Source organism: Anoplophora glabripennis, unplaced genomic scaffold, assembly GCF_000390285.2.
Source record: "Anoplophora glabripennis isolate ALB-LARVAE unplaced genomic scaffold, Agla_2.0 scaffold27, whole genome shotgun sequence".
Taxonomy (NCBI): Eukaryota; Metazoa; Arthropoda; class Insecta; order Coleoptera; family Cerambycidae; genus Anoplophora; species Anoplophora glabripennis.
The window spans coordinates 1,912,505-1,936,727 of record NW_019416292.1 but is presented as its reverse complement, the minus strand read 5'-3'; the positions used below and the strand labels follow the sequence as shown (position 1 = coordinate 1,936,727).

The following is a 24,223-nucleotide window of genomic DNA, read 5'->3' as shown; positions in this document are numbered from 1 at the left end:
CAGAATTACTGAGATTTGCTGAGATCACAAGTAAATGAAACACGCCTAGTATGTGTGAAAGGAAAGGCGAAAATTTAATTTGCATGGTCTCATTTGCGTTGACTGAAATATTTCAGTTAACGTCAGTCTCCCTGGTCATTTCGTTGACTGAAATATGTAGAAACGTCATTTGAAAGAACAAGTTTTCTGTAATTAAAATTTCATGTTGACTAGAGAGAATACTTTTCTATAATCGAATTTCATTCCGTGGATTATATTTGTCAACGTTCATTCACAACTACAGATGTCGCTCGTATGTGAAAAATTAATTTGACTGAACTGTGAGATTGCGCTGTTCGAATTATACTGGGGCCAATTGTAAAATTTCGCGCAGTCCCTAACCGGCGCAGTCCTGTCTGGCGGCGGTGGCTGTGTTGGTGTAGTAGGAAGTGTACAGAATCAGCTGTCACCGATCTGCGGGATCTAAAAATGTTTACGCTCGCTCCCCGGTCTCTAATGTGAGTAACTTTTATTATTATTTGAGCGTTTTTAAACTTACTAAAATGTTCTTTTACCATCCTTGGATCTACTTAATTAATATGTGGAATTTATTTTTCCGCCTGTGAATGTGGATCAATACAAATAAGAGCCGTCTGCCAATTCAAAAAAGAACATTGTAGAATGGTTACGTACATACGAATTTTATGTAAATAATACTTTGTTAAATCAAATTATGGTCAAATTATTCAGGATAGTATTTTTAAAAGATCGCTGTTAGGGTTAAATCATTCATACTCGTCTATTTTTCTACAAATTTAATTATATTTGAATGGTCCAACAGCTTAATTTTGTGTAACTGACATTTTTGGACTTTTTGCCAAGAATATATGCAATAAATTTGTTCAACGTTCATTGTTAAATTTAGAATCGTAGGTATAGTTGCAAGTTGCATTCTATATCTCGGAAAAATGCGGGTAGAAACGGTAAAATATTACAAATTACTTTTGGATATCACTATACGATTTAAGGTGTAGATAATGTATATTGCAAATTATAAAATAAATTCCCTTTACCGGAAAAGAGCCTTATCCTTGATAATTACATGGGTTGGGGTTTTCTAACCTTGAATCAGCGATTCATAAAATCATTGGCGTGCAGTGGGAATTTGAGCTAGGAAAGTGACTGTTAGAAATAAGGTGGTCATAAAATAAAATCATCACGAATGTGATCACCGATGAATTAAAATCGAAATATCGAAATCACCCGTTTATACATGTATTGAAACATTACATGTAGGTAACTTCCCGTTAGCTTATTGTGCTAAATTGCACCATGTGCAAGATATTTTAATGACAACACATCATCCGTCACCGCTAATAGCCGCACAAGCCATGTTTCGTTCACACATTACTAATATCAGCTGGTTTTTTCCTACTGTTGCCCCTCTCTGAGAACAGATTTGGCGGTTCGTTAATACATACTGATGCTAATATACCTAGGTTCAAAATGTTCTAGATGATTTTTAATTGTTTTTGTGTTCAGAGGATGAATAATGTATCGTATATCGCATTAAGTATAGCAAGAATCGAATAGGTCTTACTTTTTCACATATAAGAATAAAATTACTTTTGCTTGGTTGTAGTGAAATTGTTATTGATCAATGATATAAACTCAAGGTATAGCCCATAAATTGGCAGCGTCAGCGACAGATAAATATCCGTTCTGCACTGGAATAAATAAAATTATGTGTCGTTTTATTTTTACACATCGCAGTTATTATAAATAGCCATGCAAAATATTTATCGGTGCAGTTAAAATTTGCCATGAGTTGCCTAATTTTCAAGTAGGTATGCAAATTGCGGGAAAAATAAAAAGGTATTATTGTACTCTTATCAATTATTATAGGTTCGTTAAGATAAATTTCTTAAGTACTTTTCTTGGCAAGTGTCATTTGTTTGATTAACTTTTTTGTGTCCATAGTGTTCACACAAGTGGAATCTCACATTTTGGGCAAACATTGTGAACTCTCAAAATTCTTGTTTAAGCTTTTATCATTGACACAAATAGTATAGCTACTTATGTTGTTCGTTTTAATGGCAATCTGATTTTTTAATATTTCAAGCGTATCAAGGCAAATTTCAATTGTTTCAAGATTTGATGTATCACTGTGTATAGTCGGCCGACGTCGTAGGTTATTGCCACGCAAGCAATATATTTGGGATTAATTTGGTTGTGTACAAAGTCTGATGCCAAAAACGACACCACAGTGAGTTTCATAAATTTTTTTAGGCTGTTCCGATTTTAACTTGGACATTGGCCAGCCGATCAAAAATTTTGCTGTTTTGTGAAGAAGCTATGGTCACCAAAAGGACTGCCACAAATTAATATTTTATTCACTACGGACAGACCCTGAGAGACGTGTAATCAAATCAGCTGTAGAGTAAATAAGTCTATAAATATCATGTGTTTTTATTTTGTTTTGCTAAACTTTCGGATTTCAATGTTGTCTGTGTTGTTTTATTATTACATACATTGAAAATATCTTGGTTTCTGTCGCAACGCTAAACCAGTGCCTGATTTACAGTGGTGGGGGCCTGTAGGCTGAAAATTGGTGGGGGCCTATTCTAGAAAAAAAAAATCCTTTTTGGTAGCCCCCCCCACAAAAAATTTGAATTAAATAAAAGTAAATTTTAACCCACTTTCCCTAGGGACACAAGATGTATAACTAGAAATAAAGAATTAAAAGCCACTTACCCTTGGGGTAAGTTGTTTTAAATAGTAAATTGTGGGAGTCGTAATTGGCTTAAAAAAAATTATTACTGGTAAAATAAAAAAAAAACACTATTAACATAAACACGTTATTTTAAAACCAGTTTCCCAGAGGGACGCAAGGTTCAAAAAAGCTTTAATTTTGCTACCCACATGATAAATAAATTTAAAAAACTTAATAAAGAATAACGTGCAATCTTCATGCTACAATTAAGATATCATAGTATAATACTTTATTGATTATTGATACGATTAAATAACAACTTTTCTAGCTTTTATTGTAGCAAATTATTCTATAATGTCTGTAGTGTCTTGTTCATGATGGGAAGGTCTTAAAAACAATTAGTTTTCATAAAAAGAAATTTTGTTGACATGCTGGGGGCCCCTAGTTGGCGGGAGCCTGGAGGCTGCAGCCTACACCAGCCTGTAGGTAAATCAGGCACTGGCTGAAACAATCTGTAACAGACTTGCTCAAACCTATGATCTCTATACATATAGACCAAGCAAATTAAATTTTTACTCGAAAAAATTCCTATCCGCGAAATTATTGTAAAAGTGTATAAAGAAACATAATACAAAACATCTCAGGGCTATTCTACGAATTCGTAAATATGCCTATTGTTATTTTTTCGTCGAGCTATTCCAGTTTAAAAAAAATAAGTTTCTACGATGAATAGAAGCCGAGATATTGCAAAATTTACAGCGCGCATCAATTTGAACTTGGACGAGCTTCCACCACCACCACGCCGCCGGCCGCCGGACAGTTTACTTAGCGAGTACCTTCTCTTTAAAAGGCTCGTGAGTCGTTAATTTTCCACATTTTTCAATGCAATTCACAGGAAATCGTAGTTTATGTCGTAAACTGTATTTTGCGAAAAATTCAAGTCTTAATATTTATAAACAATTCCGCTACGATTTAAAAAAAATTCTAATCTTGGCTCCTGCTGGTCGTAGAGGGTACTTTTTTATTTTAAAAATGTATTTTTTTGCCAGCTAGGTATCCATTGCACCTATTTTCGGTCAGATAGCATAAATAGCAACAATGTTATTCAAATTGTTAAGCGAAAAACGCACGGTTTTTTAATGCACAATTTGAGAATGTTAATGTCAAAAAAACGGTGATATTTTTTAATAGGTCGCTTAATTGCGTCTTTAAGATTACAATGACGCTTTCAGAATCATGTTTGGTTGAAAATTAACGCCTGTACAGAGGCTTAAAGTTCATAACTTTTGGAATTGTGCGAAAACTATTGCACCTACAGCGTCCACCTTTGGCGCACTTTTGAAGTATGACAAAACCCTCAACTTGTCATAGGTTTTATAAAATTTTAACAATAAATGCGATAGTTATAAACAAATTAAAAAATGGGCACTTTTTTGTTTTTTTGCAATAACTTTTTTTGTTTATTAACCGATTTTAATTTAGCAAGTCTCATTTTGTAGATAATTTTACTCCCTACAAGCTGTCTGAGAGTCACTTTTCGCTAAAATTGATGGTTTTCCCTGCAAAGTGAAAAAACAGTTTTCCTCACTTATTTGTTTAAATAGAAAAGTTAGCTATTAAAAGTTTTTGACTCACGAGATGAGAGATGTCTTGTATTATGTTCCTTTAGACAATTTTACAATAATCTCGCGGATAGGACTTTTTTCGAGTTTCTCTTTTATTTTCGCTAATTTTCCTGGTGTAATAATGTTTTTATATCTTTTGAATGGGAGGAGATATCGAAAATCTTCCTTAATAACAATTGTTAAGAAAAAAGAAGACTCGTATGAAGGAAGCAAAACATATATGACAGTGGAAAAATAATTTTGATACGTGACGGTTCTTTTGGCGTTAAATTTACCAAAATGGAATTTTAAGTAAAATACCTTCAACATCGCATTGTCCACGCTTGCGGTTTCCTATTTGCTCTTTCCATTTTTCTGTAATGGCGGACAACCATCAGTTCTGGGTCACTGCGTATTATTTTCAAGAGGTCTACGAGTACAATCTATGAGAAGTATTGAATGGTGCAGTTTTAATAGCAAGTTAAAAAAAGAACAACAGAAAAATGATAATAACTATATGCAAATTTCTGTTAGCTGTCTATCTTTTCTCTGTAGATTCTCGCTTGAATTCAAGAACCTGGAAACCACTTTGTCCAACGTGACTAGCTGGTATGGTGTCGACAACCTATTGAAATTTGTGTCACGCTCTGCCTCTGTAATCAATCATTACGTTATATAATTCTTGGAATAACGATGTGCCCGTAAAGCGACCTTACTTGACGGTGAAACCATTACTTGAAACCACATTTAAATTATCAATGAGAAATCCTCAAATTAACTCTATCTGGTTCTGGAAAAGTTGCTTCATTGTGACGGATACTTTTTATGATGTTATCGCAGCTTCATTAATACATGACTTATTGTTTATACTAGTTATTAAGTGCATATTTGTGTACGTGTAATCGTTACGTTAAATAGTAATGATGATAAGTAGTACGTATAAGTTACAGGGGCGGCTTTAAAAAATTGGTGGCTGTAATCGGTGGCGCGATGTTCATTGACCAAATTGTCAGATTTTTTAATTTAAAGTTTTGGCTATGTTGAAAGTTACAGACTTTTCTTAGAATTTTCACTTTTGCCCTAAATTAGCAGTATAGTGGTCCCCCACAATATGCGTTTGCACATAAAGAAATGAGCGGTATTTTGTCACTGAATACTACTCTGTAATGAAAATATATTTGTATTTGATTTAAAAAATAATAATTCAAACCGATTGCCATTGTTATCATCTTGAGACGTACCAGACTATGGAATGTTATTACAGAAAACTTCTTATTTAATGAGACAGGACAGTGATACGACATTTTAGTTGAACTTCCTATTAATAGTTGGCGTAATTAAGGTATGGTCCCCAATGTTATATTCCCCGTTCTTTCTTATTTTCGAAAATAATAAACAGTATGTATATATAAAAATTGAAGAAACTTTGATTTTCTTCAAAAACTAAGTTGCGAAAAACAATTGAGTATCAGGTTACAGAGATCTGGAAACTAATCCTGTATATTTTCATTTATTCGGGTGAAAGTATACATTGTGATGTAAAACTTGTGTCTAGCTCTAATAATAAGGGTAACACGCTCAAGACATTTGTTAAGTAAATATATAATTGGTTAATTGTAGGTGACATATAACCTATAAAATAATTATATTATCATAAACGTTCAATCAATGCCTACTAGCACAAAACATTGCATTATTAGCAACGACATTTAAGATATGACATATTTTGTAGGTTACATGTCACTGACATTTAGATTTTCCAATAGTTAAAGCATTCGTCGGTCTTCGTACCTGCGACATACTGAAATTACTCAAATATTTCAAAAATTTTGTAATTCAACCCTATACACAAAAAAAGTATCGATTTCAAATAACAACAAAAAATGGTATGGTGTCATTTAAAAAAAAAACAAAATTTGTTGTCATGGCAACGAAATTACTGGCTCCAAAGCAAACTCAAGTTTACAAAAAGGTGCAAAAATCTAATGAAAAAACCGAGTAAAAAATTTTTATCTGTACTTTTTTATACAGTGTTCTTAAAAAGTTATAAACAATTTTTGTATACAGGGTGTTTTTAGAGTTTCTAACGAATTCGAATTCCGCAAAATACAAGAGCTTTATATTAAATTAATGTAAATTGTTTGTTTGTTGCAAATGTTCAAATATCTCCTGAGCGAAACAAATTAATTTTAGATTAATTTCGTCAGTTCTCCAGCGTTTCACGTCGAGTTCTCGCTGACGGTAATGGCTATCGATTATTTCTATAAAAAGAGTTATACCTTTGTCAATTAGGTGTAGCAAGCGCGATTTTATCCCACGACAATAAAACTTACCTTGGACGGCGCTCGCATCATTTGGCTCTGGATCAGCTTCGATCCTGCCCAAAATAAAACATTCATTATATAAAAATGTTATCTAAAATAGCTGCTAAGGGTTTTCACCGTTGCGTTGTTGCGTGTCCGAGTTATCTTTGTTTACGTTACGCTTATGAAGATTTTCCGTCTCATCACGAATTGGTTTATAAACGCATGGAATGTTTCGGCGGCAGTAGCCCTGAATTTCAGTATACATATATTGGTTTGGGTCCATAGTTCATTCAAAATTAAGTTTATGTGGCGGGAGAAGCAAATAAGAGGGTCAGGTGTCGCTGCAAGCCTACTTGATAATGGTGTGCAAGTTATTGAAAAATATTTTGGAGGAGTCTTGCAATTTTGACCTCCGCCACTGATCGAATAATTTGACGAGCAATAAAGAAAGTATGTAGTATGGAATTAGAAATATCTAAAGATAGGGTCTTGTTTAGTTTAGGCTGTTGATTTAATTGCATGAAGTGTGAATGTTGTTAGAATAAGACAGCAAAGAGAACTATTTAAAATAAGTTTTTTTAGTATCACCGAAATTTCATAATGTTTCCTTTTAGACCAACTACGTGCATAAAGGCAGCTTTTATTCATTCATTATTTGTCCATTCTGAGAAACCAACTGTAGAGACAATAAAATAAAGAGTTGGTTGTTTACATTTTCTGTCACGGCTACCTGAACAAGTAATCGAGGTTTGCTATCGTTTTTGCAAATTTTGTTTAAAATAAATCAAATCATCTATTCCTGTCAGATGCAGTCAATTGTAAGGTAATCTGCCGCTGTCACTGTTAAGATGAAGTCCGCCGTCCGATTCTCTCGACGCGGCGCAGCGAGGCCTAGGTCAGGTTGTTATGAAAACAGTTTGAGAAGAAATAAACTATGTTGAACTAAAGGGAACTGTTGTATCAGCAAGTGTCGCATATTAGTGAAAAGATTATTAGATATTTGACCGTAGCCACGGCAGGAGGGTTTGTAATGAAATAATAATAGTAAAATAATATTTTTTTGTAAAAGTTGAGTTTTTGTCCTTACACAATACTGACAGATAGTTATTACTTATTAAGATTGCTGTTCAAACTTCAATTATGGGTGAACTAGGTGAACATGAAAGAATTCAGTTGTTGATGATGGTTGGTTTTGTAGACAGGAAGAGATCTCTGCAAGAAGCATGCAATATTTTTAATACAACTTTCCCTGAAAGAAATTCCCATATTTCAAAATCAACAACCACTGATTGTGAAAAAGTTGCATGAATAGGAAGTGTTACAAATCTTACAAAATCCAGCGCACGTAAATCAGCTACAAATGAAGATAAGTCACTAGATGTCTTCTCAATCTACAAGAAGAACCAAAAACTTCAGTGCCTCAAGTAGCCTTTTATCACAATATTAGTGAGAGATCAGTAAGGAGGATTTTGTCCAAAAATAAAATTCATCCGTATAAAGTACATTACAGGAATTAAGGGAGGATGACCCCAATAGATGAATGCAAATTTGTGAGGAAATGTTGAACAACATTGAGAATAATGGAAATCAATCGATATTCTGCTTGAACGGTTTTTGTAAATCGACATAACTGTCGTTACTGGAGTGATCAAAATCCACATTGAATAGAAGAAAATCACACTCAATATCCTCAGAAATTAAATGTATGGATGGGCATAATCAGAGGACATTCTTTCGTAGAGAAAATTTGAATTCTAATCGCTATTTACAACTTTTGCGCGAGAAAATTGTTCCAGCATTAATTCGTTTATTTCCAAACCAGCAAATCCTGAATTACTCTCAAATGACATTTGCTACCAACAAGACAGATAGGGCGAAAAGGATATATTGAATGGCCACCGCGATCGCCAGATTTATGTCCTGTAGACTATTTTCTTTGAGTCATTTAAAATTTGTTGTCTACAAGACCAAACCTCAGTCGTTAGAAGAATTAGAAGATCTAATTAGGATGGCCGTTCAAGAAATATTACAACATGCTATTCAAAATTCCTTACGAACTTTCGTTAATCGATTAGGATATTGCCAGGCTGCCAGGTCGCCAGATTAAACATTTAATATGAATCTTTCTTAATATTCAAGTGCTCCATATTTTGCAATGATTTTAATTTCCATTAAATAAAATTTTTACTCTACTTTATTTATTTCATCGACAAAAACCTGTCTTTCCAATAATGTTAAAATCCTAAAAAAACCGCCGACAACGCCGTATCTGTAAAAATAAAGTAGATGTTGGAAATTAAAGTACATACGTCACTTGAAAAGAATAAAAGTAATGCAAAAACTTTTGTTAAAGGTATTTTTTAATCAAGCTTATGATTCACCCTGTACACAGTTATTCCGACACATTTGCCCTACCCTGTATATCCCTTATACCTTTTTCTTTGAATATTCAATTATTTACTTGTCTCTAAATATATAAGACAAACTGACTATTGACCTATATTAGTTCAAGACGGTCTATTTTTATAAATAAAACGAATCCATATATTTTCTTGTCAAAAAAAAACATCACGTTCAGTAACCCGATATATGAAGAGAATTCGTGACATATTTAATGACATTGCTACTATGACCTTGCAAAGCAATATAATGAGGCATGTAATGACAATTATTACATAATTTGTTTTTCGCACAGCGTCACACACATGTAAATGATATTTTTCGTTTAAATGATCTGTTTCTGTATGACGTTTTTATTATCAGTTCCTTACAGTCATAATAATAATACCTTTATCTAACAATAAGTCAGGAAAATCTCTGTTTGAAGAGAAATGTACTTGTAATTTTTGTTTTTCTTCAGTGGATACCAATTTATCATGACGGTGATTTTGAAATCGTTTGGAACATTTTAATTTTTGTTTTTATATGCTAAAATATTTTTGTTGGTTTAATCGTAAAACTATACCATAGTAATTAACATGTGGGTGAATCTGGAAACGGAAAGTCCCATTACGTTAAAATTATACGTCATTAAAAATTGTTTGAAGCTTTACGCATACACTGATAGTACGATTTGAATACTATTTCATATCATTATCGCTTGATTCTACTAAAACTTACCTAATATCTAATCTGATAAACGTGTCATAAAACTCTCCAAAGTTAAAGACCCTATCGATAACAATTCTCGCTAACATTCTGCAATTTACTAGATTAATAATTATACTTTTTACACCATTTGCGTGCACCAATTAGAATTACTATTAAACTCATTTATTATGTAATCCATTGACAATTCATTTCTATGCTAGTAACTGAACTCAAGTCGACTCACATAGTCGTGCTCTTACATCTATGAACGTACTTTACATAATATGTTATTTTTTGCAGATCTCGATCGGCCATAGCCGGTCAGAAGGGTATATTATCAGAAACCATTCGTGTCCTAAAGGCGGATGACACCTCTAAGAGGACCGTCACCGGTGACATAATTTCTCCCTCTCAAGTAATGGGTATTGACCACCTAAGAGATCCGAGGCTAAACAAGGTAGGCAAATGTATGTAATTTTTATGTATACCTTCCATAAATTTACGACAGCGTTTTATTTATGCCACTGTATATAAAAATTCCCCTGCCGCCACATTTTTATTCTCGCTACGAATGTTTTAAGCTTTATGGTTTATTGGTCACTATCAGAAATAATTAAGTCATTTTTAAGGGGATTTTGATACTTATTTATAACCATTAACTCAGTGTTTTGGGAGATGCAACAATTACAGTGTATTATAGTCCACAGTACAGGCCCCCCTGGAAAGTTGATTACCACATACTTTATAACTCCCGAGGAGCATCCTTTTATCGAGTCTACCACATTTTTTCTCTGCGACTTTTCTCGATTCCTCCGCTTTTGTACTCGGAAAAGTCCAAAAACATGGCAATTTCCCGGGGTCTTGAAAAGTCAAGACCACATCTTTTATTTTTAGCTTAATTAACTGGAAATATTGTTGCAAATGCCGATTTAAATTTGTCCGACAGAAATTCTTCCGACATTGACGTGTGTGTCTACCGGTCGAAACATGCCAAAATAACAGGGTATTGAAAATCAATTACCACATAGGTAATTTTTAGTAAAATTAATTGTAAATAATTAATTCAGTCAAAAAGTATTGTTGTCCGACAAATTTCAAGCCGCGTTTTTTCAGTCTGACAGCTGGAAATCGGAATTTTCACGGGGTATGATAAATCGATTACCACATGTCGGACAAAACTAACACACGATAGAAAAGTGTTTTTTATAAGCAAACATTGTAATGTCCGACAAAAAATGATGAAAAAAATGTCGTAAAAAATGTGCACATGTATTTATAACTTCTAATAAGGTATTTTTATGTATTAAGCAAAATTCCATATAAATATACAATACAGGGTGTTTCATAAAGACCTCCCGTAAATACAGGGGGTGAGGACGACAAAAAATAAGATTTTTTGTCATATGAACTATATGTCTATCTCCTCTTCTCAAAGCTCAAGCTTACTTTGAGAAAAGTCACTTATTTTATAGTGTAATATTGTAAGAGTTTAATTAAAAGCCTTTTTTCTCGAAAATCGTCCACATTAGGAAGTTCTAACAAGAGTACATTATTTTTAGAAAATAAAATTGTACAATAGAAATTGGAGCCCGACTGGTAAAAAACCTAACCTTAAAAACAATATAACTTAAATTGTAATATGAATGTAGCATAACTAGCGCTTTCTATGAAATATACAAAAAATAATTAGACTAGCGTATTTGGCACCCTTAAAAACCTCGGACTACCAAATTTCATAAAAATATTTCGCACCATTTGGAAATTTTCATAAAAATGTTATTTAAAAAATTTTATTTTGTCTGTATCTCGAAAACAAGAGGAGATAGACATAGAGTTCATAAAACAAAAAAATTCTCATTTTTTGTCATACTATCACCCCCTTTATTTACGGGAGGTCTTTCTGAAACACCCTGTATATATTTTTCGTTTTATTCTTGTAATTGTAAATCTCTATATGCTCAATTTAGCCAAATAAATATCGAGAAAAGAATTAAACGATTTCAAAAAAGTATGTAAGTATGGTGTAAAAAAATTATGCACAAAAGTTTTGGGATTTTGTTTTAGAAAAATAGGAAAATTTTTGTAAAGAAAAATAAACGCTAATGAAAACTTGAAAGAGAAAAAAGGATTCTTATATCATATATTAAATTTATTTAGAAATAATGAATTATGCACTAAGATCGTATTAATCGCCTCAAAAATAACTTCATTTGTTTATAACTTTTAAATTTTTAGGTATAAAATAAGCAATAATATAATTATTTATTTAAAACAAATAATAATTTACATAATAATAAATAACCATGTATAAATATGAAATTTTTGGAGTGAAAAAATTAAATTTCATCACGTTTATTGATTTATTGATTTTTTAATAATTTGCGGTCATTAAATCGTCGGACACTTATATCACTATTTTGTACAGTAAATTTAAAAGTGGAAAAAATGAAAATTAGATTCCAGCTGTCGGACTGAAAAAACGCGGCTTGAAATTTGTCGGACAACAATACTTTTTGACTGAATTAATTATTCACAATTAATTTTACTAAAAATTACCTATGTGGTAATTGATTTTCAATACCCTGTTATTTTGGCATGTTTCGACCGATAGACACGTCAATGTCGGAAGAATTTCTGTCGGACAAATTTAAAACGGCATTTGCAACAAAATTTCCAGTTACTTAAACTAAAAATAAAAGATGTGGTCTTGACTGTTCAAGACCCCGGGAAATTGCCATGTTTTTGGACTTTTCCGAGTGGAAAAGCGGAGGAATCGAGAAAAGTCCCAGAGGAAAAATGTGGTAGACTCTCATCAAAACGAAGCTCCTCAGGAGTTATAAAGTATGTGGTAATCAACTTTCCAGAGGGGGCCTGTACTGTGGACTATTATGACAATGTCCGACACAAAGCCAAAATTATCATCGCAAATATTCCGATTCTCGTTCGAAAACTATTAAATCGTTAGTGCTATATATATTTTTGGCGATGCAGCAATTACAGTTTAGTTAATATTTATTATGACAATGTCCTTAATGTGAAATTAGTCTTCATTAGAAAAACACGTGAGGATAAAAATATCCACGAAGCTGTCGGGTGTAAAATTAGTTAAAAATAAACAATGCCGGTACAGCGTAGGTAGGTAAACCATTCAAGGTATATGGAATTACTCTGTATTTGCATGTATATCCTATTAAGATGAAGTGGTATAAGTTTTTTCATTCAACAGAAATAACTGCACTCGTAAGTTACAGAAATTGTTCAAAATGGTCACCATTTTCTCTCAGACATAAATTTCCCATCGAAATGGCTTATTTAAAAAATTTAAAAGGAAAATTTTATGCAAAAAATCGTTAATAAACAATTTGAAAAAAAGCAAAAAATTCGATTGTTTTTACTTTTTTGACTATTTTTTTTTTTAGTAGAAGTAAGCAAAGAAAATTGCTTTACAATAAAACATGATGAAATTCACTTAAAAATGATGCGTTTTCAAAAGTTTTTGGACTAATATTGACTGATTTATAACCGGTCATACTTAAATATTTTTTAGATTTTCGTCGTTTCTAACATAATAATGATCTCATCTCCATATTCCAGAGAAGTAATAATAATATGATTAACTGTAATTTCATTTGAAAAATCCCTCATAGTTTCATACAGTTGTGAAAATCTTTATTTTATTATTAACAAATAAAACTTTTGAAATAATTTTTTATTAAGTAAAGAACCAATTTGTTGTAAAAATAATAAGTTATAATCATTATTATGTTAAAAACGACGAAAATTTAAAAAATATTAAAGTTTGACCGGTTATAACTCGGTCAACTTTGAAAATCATTTTGAAGGGAATCTAGTCTAGTATTTCTGTACAGCAATTTTCTTTGCCTACTTCTACTAAAAAAAATTAGAATCAAAAAGTAAAAAAAAAAAATCAAAAAATCTTAATTTTTGTTTTTATTTTAAATTGTTAATTAACGATGCGACGTTTTTAGCTTTGTAGCCCAAATGGAAAGTGTACGATCTAGTTCTAACAAATCATAGTTAAAAAGTTAGAAATCTTCATGATGGCAGTGTGACTTTATCAACACAAATTAAATTTAATGTCAAGTATTGCATACATAGTAATTGTTCTTATTGTTTTGTGAGTGGACTGTATATTTGTTGGGTTTATCGAGTTCTTGTATTAAATAGTTCAAAATTCAAATTATCGAGACATTTATTATTTTTATTTATATTATTGACAGAAAGTGTTTCCTAGTTACATACAGCTTACTATTTTAATTAATAATAATTATTTTACAGATTTTAAAACTAAGTAAACAGTAATAATAATGATTAGATATTATCATTTTAGTTGAAATTTTCATTTTCTTTGTACCTATACGTTTATTTTATGGCGCCCATTAAGGGAATAATTTACTAGGGAACACCCAGGGTGTTCAACACCCTGTCCTATAAGTCCTAAACAAATTATTACAGAAATAGGTACCTGACTAAAAAAATTATACTGATTCGCTTCAATGTCCGATCATTCGTAATAAGTGAAATGTTACAGAGGATGTCGCACGTCATCATTGCGTGACAGGATAATGATAAACGTGATGTCATATAGGTATCTCATTTTAAAGGTCAGCCGCGACTGACTTACTACTTTCTTTACACATATCTCGCTGAAACGCTACAAGGCAATCAGGGTAAATCGGGTATAATTAACGTATTCGTCGACATTTAAAAACTACAAAAAAAAGTATTGAATATTTACAACTAAGGTACGGAAATACTGACTGGATGTCGGGTAAATCTAGATAAACTTTGAATGGAATTTCAGGAAGAGAAGTACTCCTTGTGAATGCGAAAGTAGTACTGAAATTTAGGTGTGTGCTACGGGGTGTTACAAGTCAACCTTCACTTTTTGATAATAATTACACGGTTGTAAAATTCTTTCACGCGATTATCGGACAGTGAAAATAATACTTAAAAAATCATTGAAACAATTTTCTTGTTTGAATAAGGAAGATTAGTATATTATAATAAGATATCTAATTATCATATGTCATATATTCGCATTTAGTAATATAATTGAACTTCATTTCCTAATACCAGTAATGTAGCGGGTGACAACATCAATTAATGGATTAAATGTCGCATCTAAAGGTGTAGTGATGAATTAAATTGATTATTTGTTTTGCTGTCGCAATTTTCCGTTCGATTTGAAAGATTGCGAAAAGCAGTAATAGCAAAATGTAATTGCTTTCGTAAATAATTTCCTTTCAATAAACAATACAAAAACATTTTTTCGCTTTAAAGATTTTGAAAGTCGTGGCAAATTGTATGCGTAAATTTAATCTGTATCTTATCACCTACATGTTTGCACATTGACTAAAACTTGAAACTTACATAATGATGACTTAGTGATAATTAATTCTAATTAATTGATATTAAAATAATGTAAGTACTGCAGGATAATAAAATAACAGGTTATATTTATGTCACTGACTAAATATGTATGTGTATAAGTAATTACATAATAAAAATATTCACATATTTGAAAATTTGAAAATGTGGATTTAATAAATTTATATTCTATGAAAAAAAAAAATAGTAAAATTACTAAACATTTTGAGATTATTCAAATTTAATAGCTGTGTTTTTTAAGTCGTTACAATAATTTATAGTAAGTATATAGTATAGTATATAAGTTATACTCGTATGTATTATTAAAATCTTAAAAAATTTGAAATAGATCGACTTTACTACTAAAATTGCGAAATCTTTTTTTTAAATGAAATCATGTTTTTGGAGTTTGGAGCCACAATTTAGGGTTTTTTAAATACAATTTAGGGGAGGGATTTGGGGTCACAATTTAGGGGATTTTATTACAATTGAGTAGAAGTTTAGAAGTTTTTAGGAATTCGAAGTAATAAAATTACTAAACATTCAAATTTAATTGTTGTGTTTTTTAAGTCGTTACAGTAATTTAAAGTTAATATATGTATTATTAAAAATATAGTTTGCCTTCCAGTCTTAAAAAATTTGAAATAGTTCTACTTTGCTACTAAAATTGCGAAACCTTTTTTTAAATGATTCATATTTCTAGAGTTTGGAGACTAGGGTTTTTTTCGAAGTTCGGGGGCACAATTTAGGGGTTCGAGGCCACAATTTAGCGGTTTGTAGTGCAATTTAGAGGCATTTAGGATGTCGATGTTACAATTTACGGTTTTTTTAATAGAATTTCAAGGTTTCGGACACAATTTAGGGGTTTGGGATCATAATTTAGGAGCTTTAGTACAATTTAGAAATTTCGACTACAATTTAAGGGGTTTTTAGTATAATTTATGGGCTGAACAGATCAAAATTCGAAACCTTACCTATTTAATTTTAATTTGATTCAATCTTTTAAACTTTATGATGCTTTAAGAAAAATAAATATTTGTGAAAAATAGTAAAACTTTTGTTTCAGTAGGTTATGAAAAACATAAAAAGTTGTAAATGCACATGCAAATGCAACCATTGCAACCTTTTTCGAGATCTTTTATTTTATAAATTTCGTTCCGATTTTTAGTACAATTTAGGAGTTTTTAGACGTTCGGGCACAATTTAGCGGTTCAAGGCAACGATTTAAAGGTTTGTTGTGCAATTTAGGGGCTTTTAGGGTGTCGAGGTTATAATTTACGGGTTTTTAATATAATTTAGAGGCTTCGGGCACAATTTAGGGGTGTGGGATCGCAATTTGGGCGTTTTAGTACAATTTAGAGGTTTTGAGCACAGTTTAGGGGTTTTTAGTATAATTTATGGGTTGAACAGAACAAAATTCATAACCAACTGATACATACAAATAGATCCCTTTTAATTTTTCAGAAAATTAAGTTTCCTTACCAATTATATCTATTTAAATTTTAATTTGATACGTATTAACATTTAATTTTTTTTAAACTTCATGATAACTAGGAAAAAATTAAAATTTGTGAAAAATAGTAAAACTTTTTTTTCAGTAGATTATGAAAAACAAAAAGGTTATAAATATACATGTAACGCCTTTTTGAGATCTCTTATTTTATAAATTTCGTTCCGATTTTTAGTACAATTTAGGAGTTTTTAGTCGTTCGGGTACAATTTAGTGGTTCAAGGCAACGATTTAGGGGTTTGTAGTGCAATTTAGTGGCTTTTAGGAAGTCGAGGTTACAATTTAAGGGTTTTTAATATAATTACAAGTTTTGAGGCACAATTTAGGGGTTTGGGACCATAATTTACGAGTTTTAGTGCAATTTAGAGCACAGTTTAGGGGTTTTTAGTACAATTTATGGGTTGAACAGAACAAAATTCATAACCAACTGATACATACAAATAGATCCTTTTTAATTTTTCACAAAATTAAATTTCCCTACCAATTATATCTATTTAAATTTTAATTTGATATTAACATTCAATTTTTTAAACTTCGTGATACCGTAACTTTAGGAAAAAAAATTAAAATTTGTGAAAAATAGTAAAACTGTTTCAGTAGATCATGAAAAACAAAAAGTTATAAATATACATGTAACCCCTTTTCGAGGTCTCTTATTTTATAAATTTTGTTTCGATTTTTGTTAATTTTCACCACTGACTATTATGTATGTATTTTTAGCATCTTCTTATAATAATACCCATTTATTTTAGGGACTGGCATTTACTCTCGAAGAACGTCAAGCATTGGGCATCCACGGACTTCAACCTGCACGCTTCAAATCCCAAGAAGAACAATTAGAACTCTGCAGGATATCAATAGAAAGGCAAAAAAACGCAACATTTTGCTAATATAACCGTATTTTATGTCTACTTCTTTATATAGGTACCAAGAGGACTTGAATAAATATCTATATCTCACAGAATTGCACGACAGAAACGAGAAGTTGTTCTTCCGTTTGTTATCGGAGAACATTGAAAATCTCATGCCGATCGTGTATACTCCTACGGTAGGACTGGCTTGCCAGAAATTCGGGTTGATCTACAGGAGGCCTAGGGGACTGTTTATTACTATTAATGATATTGGGCACGTGTTCGAAGTATTAAAAAATTGGTGAGTACCTTCGATAACAAAATATTTTTCAATATTTATGAATTTTCTTTGTACAGGCCCGAACCAAACGTAAGAGCCATCGTGGTGACTGACGGTGAACGTATCTTGGGTCTGGGGGACTTGGGCGCCTGCGGCATGGGCATCCCTGTCGGAAAACTAGCGCTGTACACAGCCCTAGCGGGGATCAAACCTCACGAGTGTCTGCCGATTGTCCTGGACGTCGGTACCAACAATCAGGTAACCGTACCACGCGCCACCGAACCGGTCAAAATGTTCATTTAAGCTCTTCTAGAACCTTTTGGAAGATCCCCTCTATGTAGGGTTGCGCCAGAAGAGGGTCACCGGCAAGCTCTACGACGATTTCGTCGACGAGTTTATGCAGGGGGTGGTGAAACGTTACGGACAGAACACGCTCATTCAGTTCGAGGACTTCGGCAACCACAACGCCTTCAGGTTCCTCGACAGGTACAGGGAGCAGTACTGCACCTTCAACGACGACATACAGGGCACCGCCAGTGTGGCCGTTTCCGGATTAATGGCCTCCACTAGGGTGACGGGAAGGAAGCTGTCCGATAACAAGTTCCTTTTCCTTGGGGCTGGGGAGGCGGCTATTGGCATCGCCGATTTGACGGTGAAAGCTCTAGAGAACGAGGGTTTGACGTTGGAGGAGGCTAGAAATAAGATTTGGATGGTCGATATTGACGGCTTGCTCGTTTTGGAGAGGCCGGAGGGAGGTCTCGACGGTCACAAGAAGTTTTACGCCAAGAACCACCCTCCTGTTAAAGATTTTGCTGCCGTTGTCAATGAGATCAAACCGTCAGTGTTGATTGGTGAGTTAACATTCAATATCGCTATTTTTTATTTTATTAATAGATATACAGGTGGTATAATTTGTTTTCTGAAATTCGAATGAAATTTTCGACCCTTCCCATTTTGCGAAAGTAACTTTGAACTTTCGTTTTTTGACTGCCTAGCGTCCTATTGTTGTATCACATCAGGTGTATTGGTATTGTGAGGTTGGCAACACTGATAAGCGAATACATTCAACCAGGTTATTTGTATTTTACCTCTAAAAAACTCACCTGCACTTAAAGTTACACCTTGTATAATATACAGGGTGCGTGCAGTATAAATGCTGTACATTTATATGAGACGTTTTTTGTAAAATTAATCAAGGCTCTCGCCAAAATTTGGAGATACGTTTTAGATGGTTTTGGATGTAAAAAAATTATTTCTTGCAAGTACTTTAAGATAAACTAATGGAAAAAAATTAAAGGGTCAAAAGAATTTCCGAAATTTTTTTGGGATTTTTGACAGACTGTTTTAGGTGAAAAATGGTCGTATCGAGAATTAAAAAAAAGCATTTTGAAGCTCTAAGATTCTAGTTTTTAAATCTTTTGGTCGAAAATTTTTAATCATGCAATTCTAAGAAATAGTGCGACGAAAAAATTTTGCAAATTTTCTAGTTTTTTCTATAACATGTTGTCGCAACTTTTTGGAAAAAGTTCTTTTTCATCCTTTACACGAATTTAAAAAAAAACAGGAAAAACGGGTAATTTATTTATTTTTTTTTTGAAAATTGACAGCTAAATTAGAAATATTCACGAAATGACTAATGTTAAGCATAATTTTTACAGTTCGATATATCCAGGAAAACCCTGTGAAGTTTCATCTCGATCTAGTGAACCGTTTCTTTGTTTCAAGCAAAAAAAAAAAAAAAATTAAAGGGTCGCGTTTTTTGAGCTTAAATCATGATTCATAATCATGATTAAAATGGAAAAAACGTTTTTTTTTTAGGTTTTCTCACATTTTTACCGCAAATGACGTTTAAATTGATAAAAAAAACTTTTCGAATTTTTTTTTCAAAGAAAAAGAGTAGTTTTGAAAAAAACTTTTTAAGTGATTACAGACTGCACAAAAATTAATTAGTTTATCTCAAAAAACGGTACGATCGGGGTCCAAATCTGGTTTGGGTCATTAACTTTAATATTAATTTAATTAAAAGTTGATGAACAGAAGCATAGGACGGAAAAGCCGAATCGTGCTGGAAACAATTGGATTTTGTTTTCTTCAAGGTCCGGAAGTTTTTCCAAAAAAAAACAAAATAAAACTTCGAAAATTTCGAATTTTTTTTTTTTTTTTCATCAATTTAAACGTTATTTGCGGTAAAAATGTGAGAAAACCCAAAAAAAATATTTTTTTTCCATTTTAATCATGATTATGAAGTGTTTCAGCTGAAAAAACGTGACCCTTTATTTTTTTTCAAAAGTTTGACTGTTTGAAACAAAGAAACGGTTCGCTAGATCGAGATGAAACTTCACAGAGTTCTTCTGAGTATATCGAACTTGCTTAATATTAGTAATTTCGTGAATATTTCTAATTTAGCCGTAAATTTTCTAAAAACCTAAAATTACCCTTTGTTCCTGTTTTTTAAACCATGACCCCTTGAATGGCATTGTCTTAAAGTAAACCGCCTTAAATACCAACTGAGCCAAGGGCCGCTCTGACCTCGAAAGCTTAGAAAAAAAATTGTTCTCAAGATTCAGTTCATAGTATGAATGGAAAATTGCAATTTTTTTATTTTTTTCATCCAAGAATCAGAACGTGGTATGATATTATCGAAGCGTTACATTATTTTATCAATATTTTGAATGACATTTACAAATTTCTTCAAGTAGTTTGTGTTGAAAATACCAAAGTTATGGGCTGTTGTCCACCGATTGTCGTCGTCTGAGTTGGTTGTTCACGAGAATTGTAGAGGTCGCAGTTTTAATCTGAAAGCAAAATTGTTGTTTTCTTGCATTGTCAACATGTTTTCTGAAAATATGAACCTCATTGTTGGCAAAAATTGTGAAAATAGAAGTTTTGTCATGTGTTTGAAAAAAATGTATCGATTTTCAACATTTTTTTTCACTTATTTTGAATAAAAAACATTTAAAATTAGTTCATCTCAATTGTTGGTTCATGTTCTTTGTAATTTCATAAAGAAACACACTTTCTATTTTCATAACGATCAATTCATAACTTTTTGATTTAAAGTTCCCGTGAATCAAAAAAATGTCGTTTTGGGAAAAACGCGTTCGAAGATTCCCGAAAACTAGAAATTTGAGATAGATATCAATAATATAGAATGCTTTCCAATCAATCAGCCATTCCTGCAACGTATAACAGTCCTTCTTCCTCGAAGGCATCATTCTGAGCTTGCATCTGTTCTTTTCTGGCTTAATAAGAACTGGGTGTTCGGTTTTAGGCTCATAAAATTTGAAGGAATAGGAATTTTGTTTTGATATTTCAGCAGCGTATTCTTGAATAGTTATACTTATTAAAAAAAAAACGACTCTTTGAAACTCCTGTGGTTTTAGGCCAACCAATAGAGCGAAAAAAGAGGCTGTTTTACACTTAAATATTAGAGCAAATTTAATGTATTTCCTTTTGAAAAATACTTTGTAAATGAAAACCCAAGAGATTTCCCCAGCAAAGCCATCAACAATTTTTTTAAAGCAATAAAAATGCAAAAAATGACATCTTTTTTGTTTTTTTTTATAATATCTCGAAAAATAATGATTGAATCGTCTTACTCTCAATAGGACTTTTGTACAGAATAAAAAAACCTATAAAATGGTTGATTGTGCGACCCGATCGGTTCATTTTTTACAGAAAAAATCCGGAGAAACCTCTAAAGTAGACCTTTTTTCAAAAATTCATAACTCCGTGAAATTTGAAGCTGGAAAAACAATCTTGCGGACAATGACAGATAATAATATGTAGTTCAATCGTGCGCAAGATGGTTTCTATCGGATGCATAGTTTTTTGCATTATAATCAAATTAGTGTCTTTTTTTGCATAGCGTGGCGATTTATCAAAAATGGTCCGATTTAAATTCTGAAAACGGCATCTGCAACAAAATATGCTAAAAATGCCCTCGAAAATCGCCCGAAACAATCGAAAAAGTACGCTCTAGCTAGAGTCGAACGGTAGTGGGGGGGGGGGGAAGCAGCAAGCGGATTGTTTTGAACGACTTTCAAGGGCGTTTTTAGCATTTTCCCATCACCGAAAATCCGAGATAATATACAAATCGGAGATTATGTCGTCTACTTTGAGATGCCGTTTTCAGAATTTAAATCGGACCATTTTTGATAAATCGCCACGATGTGCAAAAAAGACCCTAATTTGTTTATAATGCAATTGTGCAAGAACTATGCATCGGACGGAAACCATCTTACGCACGATTAAACTACATATTATTATCTGTCATTTTCCGCAAGATTGTTTTTCCAGCTTCAAATTTGATGGTTATGAATTTTTGGAAAAAGGTCTGTTTTAGAGGTTTTTCCGGATTTTCTCTGTAAAAATGAACCAATCGGTTTCCCCTCGACAACTTAAAAAAAAACAGTTAATATGGAATTTTGCAAACGCCTTGCATATTATTTACTTACCACAGATCCTATTTCATTTCAGGTGCTTCTGCGGCAGCTGGCGCCTTTACCCCTGGAATCTTAAAATCCATGGCAACTTTCAACGAGCGACCCATAGTGTTCGCCCTCAGTAATCCCACTAGCAAAGCAGAGTGTACGGCGGAACAGGCTTATAGTAATACAGATGTAAGAACGGATATTAATAATTAGAATCATAAATTGTAAACTTTCATTTTTAGGGTCGTGTGATATTCTCCAGCGGTTCGCCCTTCGGTAAAGTCACCCTAGGGGAGAAGACCTTCTATCCGGGCCAGGGTAACAACGCCTACATCTTCCCAGGGGTGGCGTTGGGTGTGTTATTGGCAGGGATCCACCATATCAATGAACAGATCTTCCTACTCGCTTCCGAGACGGTAGCGAAGTTTGTTAACGAAGAAGACCTGGCGAGGGGTAGCCTTTATCCGCCCCTGAGCTCGATCAAGGAGTGCTCCATGAGCATAGCGTGCGAAATACTGGAATATGCTTATAAAGAACGTAAGTATGAAATAGTTTGTTTTATCCCACTTCTGATATATTTTTGTTGTTTCCAAAAATTTTATCCCACTTCTGATTTCAGTATAATATATTTTTGTAGTTTTCAAAAGCATTTTTTTGAGTTCTAAATTTTATTTAATACGACAATTGACTCTGAAATCTGTTCTACGTGTTCAGGTATCGCGTCAGTGTATCCTAAACCTAAGGATATGCGAAAATACGTGGAATCTCACCAGTACAACCACAACTACGAGCCCTCGTTGCCCCAAAATTGGCCCTGGCCCAATCCCCCATACATTAAGACGCGACCTATGGAACCCACCAAATTAAAAGCGTAGTGTTCTGGGCACTCTGCTGAGCTGCGACGTAAATTGAATTTTTTAGCGTTAGGATAACTTATTTTGTATTTTGTTAAATGACGTTTCTTTTTCCTTTTTTTTTTTGTGATTCAAGGTTTATTTTTAATTTCCAAACAAGAACTCTTTAGCGTGGATGAGATGTACAGTATCGTGCCATATATCAAACGTTTAAATAATTTGCGTACTTAATTGTTATTTTTGTAACAAATTGTATCATCGTATTAATTCGAGTATTCATTTAATTTTAAAGTGTCTTTTTTTTACAAATCGATTGTGGATTGAGCAATATCACTACAGTATTCTTTTCTGGTCATTTTAACCATTCGTTTTGGTATGATTTTCATTGTATGTGTAAGTTAAATATATATATATTACAATGTTCTCTTTGTTTCATTTCCCCTCGACCATTTTGGTGATTAAAAAAAATTTAGTATACAGGGTGTTCCGTAATGATACGCGAATATTTAAGGGTGTGATTCTACGTGGAAAATTAGTGATAATTTGTTTTATAAAGTATGGTCCAAGAGTGATTCGTTGCGAAAATACAGGGTGTTAAAATTTTAGGAAAAGAAATTAATTAATTTTTTCGAAACAGCTTGAAATATTTCAGTGATATTTAGTGCATGGTGAAAGTTAATAAAGGCGCATGTTTTTCGATACAATTTTTTTTTTGCCTACGAGCACTGATTTTTAAAGAAAAAAACGTTACGCCGTTTTTTCCCAAATAAAATTATTTTTTAAATCCCCGTTCAATTCGAAGAGTTCTCTTGAGTTTTTGCACTGACAGTGTGACGCACCGCTTCACCTAAAATTTCCGTTTGGTTGTGCAATTTGAAATTATTTTTAATTTTATTAGTCCAACCAAATTACACTTGGAGAAAAATAAAAAATAACCACAAATTTTTTTTAGATAGAAAATCAAGAAGTTTCCGAGATATTCATTTTTTCGGTCTGAAACACTTTTTTTTTCAAAGAAAAATTCTACTTAGAAAAATCATCGTACAGAGTTCTGCCGGTGATCATTTTTTTCGTTTTGACATATATACTTTTTGGTGAAATAAAAAAATCTGTAATCACAGTTCAGAGACGTACTCAGGAAAAATTTTAAACGATAGCTGAAAAACCTTTTTACAATAGTAATATGTAATTCAGAACTAAAAATTAGTTTAG

The 24,223-nt window shown here is 32.5% G+C and overlaps 1 protein-coding gene across 1 annotated transcript; it reads left to right on the top strand.

Moving 5' to 3' along the window:
• Positions 1–368: 368 nt before the first annotated feature.
• Positions 369–23,434, top strand: LOC108910392 (NADP-dependent malic enzyme). The gene is made up of 9 exons (XM_018714980.2): positions 369–497; positions 9,993–10,149; positions 17,346–17,458; positions 17,518–17,745; positions 17,802–17,982; positions 18,038–18,575; positions 22,204–22,346; positions 22,400–22,694; positions 22,872–23,434. Exons 1-9 carry the CDS (start codon positions 469–471, stop codon positions 23,030–23,032), a joined length of 1,845 nt encoding a protein of 614 aa, XP_018570496.1. The 5' UTR covers positions 369–468; the 3' UTR covers positions 23,033–23,434.
• Positions 23,435–24,223: the final 789 nt, after the last annotated feature.